Source organism: Megalobrama amblycephala, linkage group LG4 (genome assembly GCF_018812025.1).
Source record: "Megalobrama amblycephala isolate DHTTF-2021 linkage group LG4, ASM1881202v1, whole genome shotgun sequence".
NCBI classification, from domain to species: domain Eukaryota; kingdom Metazoa; phylum Chordata; class Actinopteri; order Cypriniformes; family Xenocyprididae; genus Megalobrama; species Megalobrama amblycephala.
In genome coordinates, this window is record NC_063047.1 from 50243802 (window position 1) to 50254173 (window position 10372).

Consider the following 10372-nt stretch of genomic DNA (forward strand, 5'->3'; position numbering starts at 1 on the left):
CGAAACTGTAGAGGAAATGACATCACCAGGTTGGTTCATAAGTGATTCCTCTTTATGGGCGTCCCAGTTAACCATCATTGATACCTTCATTTGATGTTCATTATCATTTGTTTATATATGGTTTATGTCAAGTTTCCCTGTATACGCTCGACTTTAATTAAACTTCTCTTGGCCCAGACTGTGAATGTGCCCGTCCTTCTGTGTTCTGATGCTATTTGCTTTTCTCTCTTTATCCTATCCCGTTTATTTCCCCCGTCTCTCTTCCGTTCTATTTGTTTTGTGTGTCGTTGCACGTTCTGCTCTTTTCCATTAACACCTCACCTAATTGTTTCACTTTGCCCTCTCCGTCTGTCCCGTTACTCTTCTTGTTTCCACTCATTCACACTCCCGTCCTCCCCTGGACGCCTCTGCTCTTCTCTCCCGCCCCACCTGCTCTCCACCGCAGCCGGATGTTGTGGATGTGAAGAGGGGAGGTGCTCAGATAGTGAAATGTGCGAGTCTGCGGAGAGTAAAGCAGTGAGTGTGACTCGCTCCTCCCTGCAGGTACAGGACACTGCTGCACTTTGTGCTAATGTAATCCTGCTAACCAACGGGATTCAGTCGTCATTCTGAGCCAAAAGACTGCGGTGCCATAGGTCATTACCAGGACACGGTGCCATTTATGCCAGAAAAATGTCCTAAAGTGCTATAGACACCAGTAGGGACTACAATCCCAACCAGTATTTAGACTATAGTGATAAAAAATAGGGGTTTCTCAGTGGCCATTTCTTAAACTATTACTTGCAATCATAAATATGCAGTAAGTATAGAAGCTTTTTCCACCACTAAATAAAACAGGTAATTGTGACTTTTTATCTCACAATTTTGACTTTTTTATAAACTCGCAATTGCTAGAAAAAAAAGTCAGAATTGCATGATATAAACTCACAATTGCATCTTCTAAAGTTAGAATTGTGAGACATAAACTCACAATTGGACATTATAACACGCAATTGCAAGTTTATATCTCACAATTCTGACTTTATAACTTGCAATTGTGAGTTTGTGAGTGAGAACAAGATATTATAATGTAAGTAACCTCTGAATTTAGGTAGAATGCAGGGTTTTGTTTTCAGTAATGAATTTGCCACAAATTAACTGATATTCTGATATAAAACAATAATATAAATAATGTAAACAATCTGTATCTTGTTAATAGTAAGTCATAAGGACATAATGCACCGTTCCTGAGAATGATCCGGGTCTTCTAGTTTTAGATTGTTTGAATTTAAATATATTAAGATCAATCAAACTATCCAAACATTCAGTAGTATTTAATTATCAAGCATTATAGGAGAATAATATAAGGATTATGTTCCAAAAATATACCAATAACCTGTTTAATTTAAGCTAGTAAGTGCATTTGAACGGATTGATGTCTCTGATAGTTTATTGGACAATGAAAGTGAATCTCAGCTGAGTGAGCATGTATAAGCTATTGTAAAAGCTGGATTTTAAAATACAAATGAAGCACTACTATTTAGGCATAGAGAAACATATACTAATCTTGTATAAGGTGTGCCCTCTGTTATGGCGTTGGATGTTCTACTTTTACACATTTCACCTCACTGCATTAACTCCAGAATCCCTCTGACATCTTGTTCATTTCCAACTAATATATAAAAGTGTCTAATTAGCAGTTGTGTGCCCTTCCTTCCTCCCTTTTAGCTACAGAATAACTCGATTGTTTTTTTGTTTTCCTATTGGAATTTTTGCAGGATTCTATTCCTGTCCTGTCATAATTTGGAATCATAATGAGATCAAATAAGAATCCTCTATGAATCATCAATTCTTGTTGGATGTTGTAGAATATTTATCAAAATTCTATTGGTGTTGGAGTAATGTCTTGCTACTGGACACCTAAAACACATTACAGTGGAAGCTTAAATTACTTAAAGGTACACTATATAACTTTTGGCCCTCTAGTGGTTACTGCATGCATTTTGCGTAAGAACATTGTTTTGGTTGTGCTTCGGCTCTGCGTGACTGTGAGGATGAATATGATTATCCTGCTTCTCATAAAACATTCACTTCAAGGCTTAAGAGATTTAACCAGTTTAGATGGAAAGGATCTCAAGCTGACTAGCAGAAGACATTACTGTAGCTTTACCCATTAATAGACACGGTACTTCCTTGAAAATAAATTCCAGCACAGCTCTACAATCATAATGACATGAGCCTTCACAATAGATAATACTTTACAATCAACTCTGTTAGAGAGCTACATAATACATACACAAATTATCTGTTGAGTAATAATAAAACACCATCTCCTCATCTCTTTTATAACTCTTCAAATCCCTCAGTTCTCGCCATCTCCGAAAAGCTAAGCTAATGTTGATTCTTGTTTTATTACAAGCTCTGTCACGTTCTCTGTTTGCCAGCAGACTCTCCTCTGTTTGGTGTTTGAAACTTTGTAACATATAACCTGTGCTACTCCCACACCAAACACATGTCAAAGTAGGCGGAGCAATTTTTCTCAATTTACAGATAGAGGCACATACGGATGAGTGACGTATATATGCAATTTCCCACAAAAATCATCCTGACGGTTCTAAAATATAAACTGTAAGCATTCCATGGAAGCAAGTTGCAGAGAACCCAAGTGCGGTATATTTCCATAACGAGATCAAACATAAAACAAAGAATTTGCATGGCTTCACTTGGCGAATCAGAACATGAACATAACATAAGCTTACCAACAATGGTACAGGGACCATACTTGACCAAGACTGAGGAAACATGAGGTCAGTATATACACAGGGACTGATGACTAGACAGGACACACCTGTGCACAATCAAACCAATGAACCAATGACAACATAGGACACATGACAAGGGAGCACATTACACAAACAAGGGAAACACATGGCAAACAGGAAACATAACAATGAGACATGAAACTACAAAAATAAGACCTGAAACATGAACATGAAACAAAACCAAAACTATACATGACATAAACCATAGTGAATCAGGGTAAGACAAAAAAACCTTTTGAATGAAGGGTTGATGATGTATTGATTCAACATTGAAATGCTGTCAATTTTGAACAAAAAAGTTACATAGTGTACCTTTATTTGCTCTACGTAGACATTTTTTCTTATTGGGAAAATTTTACTCTGTTATAGATTGTGAAAGATCCTGTACACATTCCTTTAAGTGTTGTAAACTCCTGGTGAATGGTGTCACTCAGACCTGTCAGAAAAGCATGCTGTATTTTTGTTTTATTACGTATAGTTTGAATAATCTTACAGTTGTCCAGTTGGAAAACCCAGCTGAATTCAACTTAAGATCATTTATGGTCGTTATCTGGTCTAGACTGTTGATCAGATGAAGTACCAGTTGATAGATCTGGTTTTGGACTGGTAAATCGTGCTGGTAAGAGCTGGTAGACCACCTTCACTGCAAAACAATATTTTCTTCCTCAGTATTTTTGTCTTGGTTTACAATACAAATATCTAAACATTCTTAAATCAAGACACATTTACTTGAGATGCTAAATGACATAAGATATTAAGTCTTATGCTTAAAGGGTTAGTTCACTCAAAAATGAAAATTCTGTCATTAATTTCTCACCTTCATGTCGTTCCACACCTGTAAGACCTTCGTTCATCTTCAGAACACAAATTAAGACATGAAATCCGATGGCTCAGTGAGGCCTTCATTGACAGCAAGATAATTAACACTTTCAATGCCCAGAAAGCTACTAAAGACATATTTAAAACAGTTCATGTGACTACAGTGGTTCAACCTTAATGTTATGAAGCGACGAGAATACTTTTTGTACGCCAAAAAAACTAAATAACAACTTTATTCAACAATATCAAACTGCCAAAGTCACGTGATTTCAGTAAACGAGGCTTCGTTACATCATAAGTGTTTCGGAATTTCAATGGTTCACCACTGGGGGGCGTGACTTTGGCAGTTTCGGGCTTCAGAATCTTGGTTACCGTTCAATACTATTATAAAGCTTGAAAAAGCCAGGATATTTTTTTAAATAACCTGAAATAAGATAGTCATATACACTTAGGATGGCTTGAGGGTGAGTAAATCATTAGATCATTTTTATTTTTGGGTGAACTAACCCTTTACTTCAAAGGGAAAACATGTTTATTTTTTCTGACCCAATTGGCAGATATTTTGTTTTCCAACAAAAACTTTAATTTAATTTTGATCCATTTTTCAGCAAACAAGACTTAATCCCCTGGTTTTACAGACAGGGCTTAAGCTAGTCCTAGACTAAAATGCATGTTTGAGCTGTTTTAACTGAAAGCAACTTGTACTGATAAATCTTAAATTATGTCAGTGGCATTGTCACAGGATGCACACCAGTAATGTATTTTTCTAGTGTATGTTTATAAAAGTTGCTTAAATATCCTAATTGAATAAGGCCTAATCCTGGCTTAGGCTAAGCCTTGTCTGTGAAACCGGGACAATATGTTAAGGAATTTAGCACCTCAAGTAAAAGCATCTTGATTTAAGAAGGTTTAAATATTTGTACTGAAATAGAAAAGACAAAAATCCTGAGTAGGAAATTCATTTTTTGCAGCGCTGGATCAGCTCTTATGCTCCAAAACGTAGACTAACCATGTCGAGCTTCTATTTTGGTCTTAAATCTAAATGCAAATGTCATTATTCTGCAGCATCTTAACCTCCCTCTCTGTTTTTCCAACCTCTAGGACTTGACACCTAGACCCAAACCATCTTTCACCGACACATGATGGGCGTCAAATAAAGAAGAAAACAGAACTAGAGCGCTGGTGATAGGCAATGGATGTCAGCTACGAAAAGAGATTTTAGGACTTTTTTTAAACAAGCAAAACAAACACTAGAGGCTAGAGGCATGATTTCTTATAAAATGAAACCAAACAATGAAAAAAAGCAAGCATTTGAGAAGTGCTTCCTGTAATCTCAATATCAGCATGTGAAAGTGCTGTCGCATGGCCTGCCTTTACATACAGCACTGACTGCAAGCAATTATGAGGTGAGAAAATATCGTCATACCGCAAGGGCTGAAAAATGGTGCGGGGAAGGACTTTGGCCAACTGGAAGCGTACGCTTAAGATCGTGGTTTGGGGGGGCACGTGGGACACAAAAGCTAGTTTTAGTCCAATCCAGCAAGAGTTTCCTGAAATTTAGTCTTCCAACTGAGTCCAGAACACACTTCTACTGAGGAGGAGTCTGACCCTCTTGTACTGGTATTATATACATAATATGCACTCAAATATGATGTGAATGTACTCTCTGTGTGCGTGTGTTCCTTTTCACAGCCAAAAACAACCTATGCGATGATTATGCTGCTGTCTCAATACTTGCTCCTGAAGTCTTGTTCAGTCCAATAGTACATGTCTTGTGTATTGTAAAGGTATAATTGTGTAGCAAATGAGCTGTGAAGTCCTGAGATATACTAGGATCAAGGGTCACAATTTGTGCAGTTTAAATGTTTTTCAGTAGGATACGGTACATTGGACATCTTTAAAATCACTGTGGGGCTCTATATGGACACGTTTGCAGATTATTTTTTGTTTTGTATACATTGCTTACCTCTGTGTCATATGAACCCTGAGCTTCCTCTTAATAACATGATATGCACAGAGGAACGTAAGCATTATATTGACATTCACGGTATCCACCGTAAACATTTGCTTCATTTCAAATAACCGCTAGTTGGAAGATTTCCTTCTGTATTCTTGTGAGCAAAAAAAAAAAAGCAATAAAAAATGTTTATTAGTTTAACACGAATAGTTAAAACGTCTAACCTTTCAGTGAAGTAAAATTATTCAAATATAAAAGCTTTTTAATAGATGATTTGCAATTAATCTTGTAATTTGTTTTGTAGGTAACACTTAAGTACATAAAAAAAATTGGTAACACTTTACGGTTACACTTTATTTTAAGGTGTCTTTGTTACAGTGTAATTATACATTTAAGTACTGAGGAATATTAAGTAACTACATGTACTTACTATAGATGTAAGATTAGGGTTTGGTTTAGGGTTAGTTGCATGTAACTATGCATAATTTACTGTTATTACTATAGTAACTACATGTAACATTTGTAACAATGACACTGTAAAATAAAGTGTTACCCACTTTACAATAAGGTTAACATGAACTAACAATGAAAACTACTTCTAATGCATTTATTAATCTTAGTTAACGTTCATTTCAACATTTACTAATACATTATTAAAATCAAATGTTAATATTATTTAATGTGTCTGATCTGACATAACGATGGACAGTTGTATTTTTAGTAATATTAACAGAGATTAATAAATGTATTGTTAGTTAATGCATTAAGCAGCGTTATTATAAAGTGTCACCAGATGTTTAAATGATGCCTTCTCACTACAAGAAAGGCCTACTTGTCGAGAAATCTTAAGGAAAAACACTAGAACAGAATTTAACCATTTCAGCATATTTAATGGCATTAAACAATAACTTTGACACCCCAAAAATCATTAGCATTTTCATCTTGACATGTCACAATTATTGGCATCCCTGCAATTATCACCGTTCTAGTGATTTCCATTCAGTCTTCCTCAATCCTTCCTGGACTCTTATATAATATTGAATCCCTTATATCCCATATCAATCTATAACATAAGTCCAAAGTATACTTTTATGTGTAAATATGGGTATACTGTACACACACAGACAACTGAAGCTGTTTGGCTTATATTTTGACGTGTATCCATTTAACAAAAATACATTTTTAGAATGTTTTGCTAACGTTTCCTTTAAGTTATGAAAACATTATTTCTGAATGTTCTCAGAACGTTCACAACATCCAGTTTTTAGAAATGGTTTTGTGAACGTTAGAGAAAACATTATGGGAATGTTTAATGGAACATTGCTTTCGAATGCTCTCTGAAACATCTTGGGGGGAAAAAAGAGTAGTAAATAGTAAATGTTAAAAAAACATAGACTAAAGTCCAGCTAAAATGTTTCAGAAAAATGTTCCATGAATGACGTATAAATAACATTTTTGTGCTAATGTTTTGATAATGTTATTAAAGACTAGATACTTTGAACGAACGTTCTATTAACGTTACTGGAAGAATGTTCCTGTTATATATTTTTCCTTTTTCCTCCCTTTGGGAAGAAAAGTAAATAGAAATGTATAAAAAAAACTAAATCTAAGTGAGAATTAACGGCAATTCGATGGTTTTCACAAAAAATTGTTCTTTGGTACCAATTATTGGTAAAATATTTAATAATATTATTATTATTCTTTTTAAAACAACTTTACTGAAAGGTTAGATTTTTTCTCATCTTTTCAGCATAGCAAGCATTGGCTAAAAGTATATTTTTCATTGCCTTTTTGTTCACCAGGTGATGCCAATAATCATGCACAATATATTTATTTATATATATATATATATATACACACACACACAACAGTCTGTATTGTTTCTCTTTATTTCACTAATAAGATTAGATGCCTAATAATTTTATAGGCACTCAACACTTGCCTGACAAAAATGTTTTGCCTCTCTTAAGCTCGATGAAGACACGTAGCCACTGAACACTGTGATCAGACTGTCCTTCAGCAGAACAGATCTGACTTCATAAACACACACACACACACACACACACACACTGAACTATAATGTGGATTATCTGGATTTGCACTTAAATTATTCTTCTCCAGCAGTTCAACCACTCGTATCTTTCTTCAGGAGGTTTTTTGCAACAACTGCCAGTCCAGTTGTAGATCTGTAGGATTCATGCACAACTCATTAATATATCTTATTATGCAAACAGTGATTGGTTGGCTGTCATCTCTACTGACGCCCTCATTATCAGATCTAACTACAGTCCTTTTATGGGTGGTGGTTGTTAGTGTTAATACAAGAAAACATGCAATTTTAACTCGTGCAAACAATCTCATTTCAGTTCAGATATTTACTCTTCGTTTTATGTTCTGAGTACAGCATAAATATTTATCCTGAAATGATCCTGTGATGAAAATCTTAAAAACCTCAAATTCAAGCATCTCAGATGTATGCAAATAAAAATAAGATTTAGTTAATATCATAAAAGCACAATACCAAATATAGGCCATTTATTGTAGCATTGTATTTTATGCCTTAGCATTGTTATTCAGTCATTGTTATCTCTTGTGTAACACATTGATATTTTCAAGCATCACTTTTAACTTTTATGATCTCAAATTATTAAAGAAATCATTTAATGTAAGGACGCACTGATAAAGGAAACTACAATGCATGTCTTCCATAAAAAAAAAAAAAAAATGTCATTTTACTAATCGTTTCTGTATTTATTTTTTTATTAATCTGATTTTTTATGTTGCTCGGATATAAAATTCACAGACTCGCTGGGAAAATGACTTCCCAACCGTGCTGTAAAAGTCTAATTTGTTATACTAGTAGATGTCAACAAGACCTTTGTTCATATTCTGTGTGCTTGTGTTTCAGATGTTGTCATTTATATGGTTTGGGTTTTCTAGCCAACTTGATGTAGAAATTCTAGGCAACAAAACAAATCCACTCAGTCCGCTGGTCCTCCTCCCTCGAGTCCCTCCCTGAACAAAACCCAAAGCGCACAGATCACAGTGAATCAGACGGGCCGGTCCGTTCCAGTATGGCAGCAAGGATACGTCAAATTAGCAATGCAATTGTTTGATGTCTAAGCAATGGTTTAAAACAACCTCGAGCAAAAATGTGAACTGCTGCAAAACGAGAGAATATTTATACTCCTATTTACTACAGAATGATTTGAAATCAATATAAACGCAATAGCATATTACTTATGAAAAGGAATGCAAAATGCACACTTGCACAGAAAAGATGTTTTTAATACATCTTTTAATACATATACATATATAATTATATTTAATTAGAATGCTTTGCACTTGCAAATGGGAATTTATGACCTGCTATTTGGGAATATGGGAATACTTTAATGTCATGGATGTACTTATAGCATCTTAGCAAACAAGACTTCAGGGGGTTGCCTGTGGGAATATTGAAGCATTGTGCTTCTTTAAAGTTTTGTTCATTTTATTTATGTATTTATTTTTATTGCTACTATAGGTCTTTGAATCAGACAAGGTTTTAAATGTCTATATAAATATATAGAAATATTCAACCCTGTACACCAGCTGAAGATACATTTACAGAATTAATAAAGAAATAAAAACTGGCTTTTTGTGGTCATCCTCATTTTTTACTTACTGTCCTGTTGTAGAATTGTTATTGCTTTAAAGGTGACCTATTATGCCCCTTTCACAAGATGTAATATAAGTCTCTGGTGTCCCCAGAATGTGTCTGTGAAGTTTCAGCTCAAAATCCCCCACAGATCATTTATTATAGCTTGACAAATTTGCCCCTATTTGGGTGTGAGCAAAAACACAACATTTTTGTGTGTGTTTCTTTAAATGCAAATGAGCTGCTGCTCCCGTCCCCCTTTCCAGAAGAGGGCGGAGCTTTAACAGCTCAACAACAACAAAGCTGGAGAATCTCACGCAGCCAAAATGAGGATTGTCAGTAACGGTGTTCAGCCTTACATTGTTCAAACCGGAGTCGACACTGATGGAGAGACTCAGGAAGAAGTTACAACTTTTAGAATGAAACTGGACGTTTCTAAATGTTAGTGGATACATTTATGTAGTTGCTGTGGAGTTGATTCAACTCATCCACTAGCATGTGCCGTCATGTTAATCTTTTGTGCAAATCCAGTGTTGAATTGATCCGTGTTTGTGAAGCAGTCCGGCATAAAATGACAGCATGTCAACAACACTCTACTACAACAACTCTTCCTCTTCTCTAAAGCAGCCCAACATGGCCTCGCCCCCTTTGTTGTGTGTTAAAAAAAAACTATTATTTACATGCCGGCATTTTTTAAATAAGTACAATATTAAAACGTGTATGTATCAACCCCAAGTGCATTGTGTCAAATGATTAATTTAAAAGTTAGAACACAAGACACTAAATATAAAGTGGATCTAATATTTTTAATATATTTATCCTTTGTCTACTGTGCCCCAAACTCATGTCATTGGTTGCAAATGCTTGACTTCCATTGGTTGTGATCTGATTTTTTTTTACAATCCTGAAGCCCTTTTAAGTGCAGCCATTTGACAGTCATTGTAAGCATGTTAACAGGCTCACGCCTAATGGCAGCTTTATTGTACGCCAAATTTGCAGACCACCCAACTCTTATAATGACATCTACATGTAATGTGATGATCCAGACACCTCTACACACCACCCATCCTTCAAGTACTTTTGCTTCTTAACACCTTTTACACTTATTCTCTCAGGCCCCATCCTGCATTGGGGACATGAAGAATTGGTGCTTTC

General features: G+C 35.3%; 1 protein-coding gene across 17 annotated transcripts in view; it reads left to right on the forward strand.

The window, feature by feature from the left end:
* ank1a (ankyrin 1, erythrocytic a) overlaps positions 1 to 5282 on the forward strand; it is a 158825-nt gene extending 153543 nt beyond the window's left edge. For 13 of the 17 annotated variants that reach the window (XM_048189802.1, XM_048189796.1, XM_048189804.1 and 10 more), the window contains 2 exons: positions 446 to 543; positions 4722 to 5282. In XM_048189802.1, coding sequence (XP_048045759.1) covers positions 446 to 520 — 75 coding nt within the window. In that variant the 3' untranslated portion in view covers positions 521 to 543; positions 4722 to 5282. The remainder of the gene's footprint in view (positions 1 to 445; positions 544 to 4721) is intronic. The other 4 variants (XM_048189809.1, XM_048189807.1, XM_048189799.1 and 1 more) reach the window with 1 other exon arrangement.
* The last annotated feature ends 5090 nt before the right edge of the window (positions 5283 to 10372 follow it).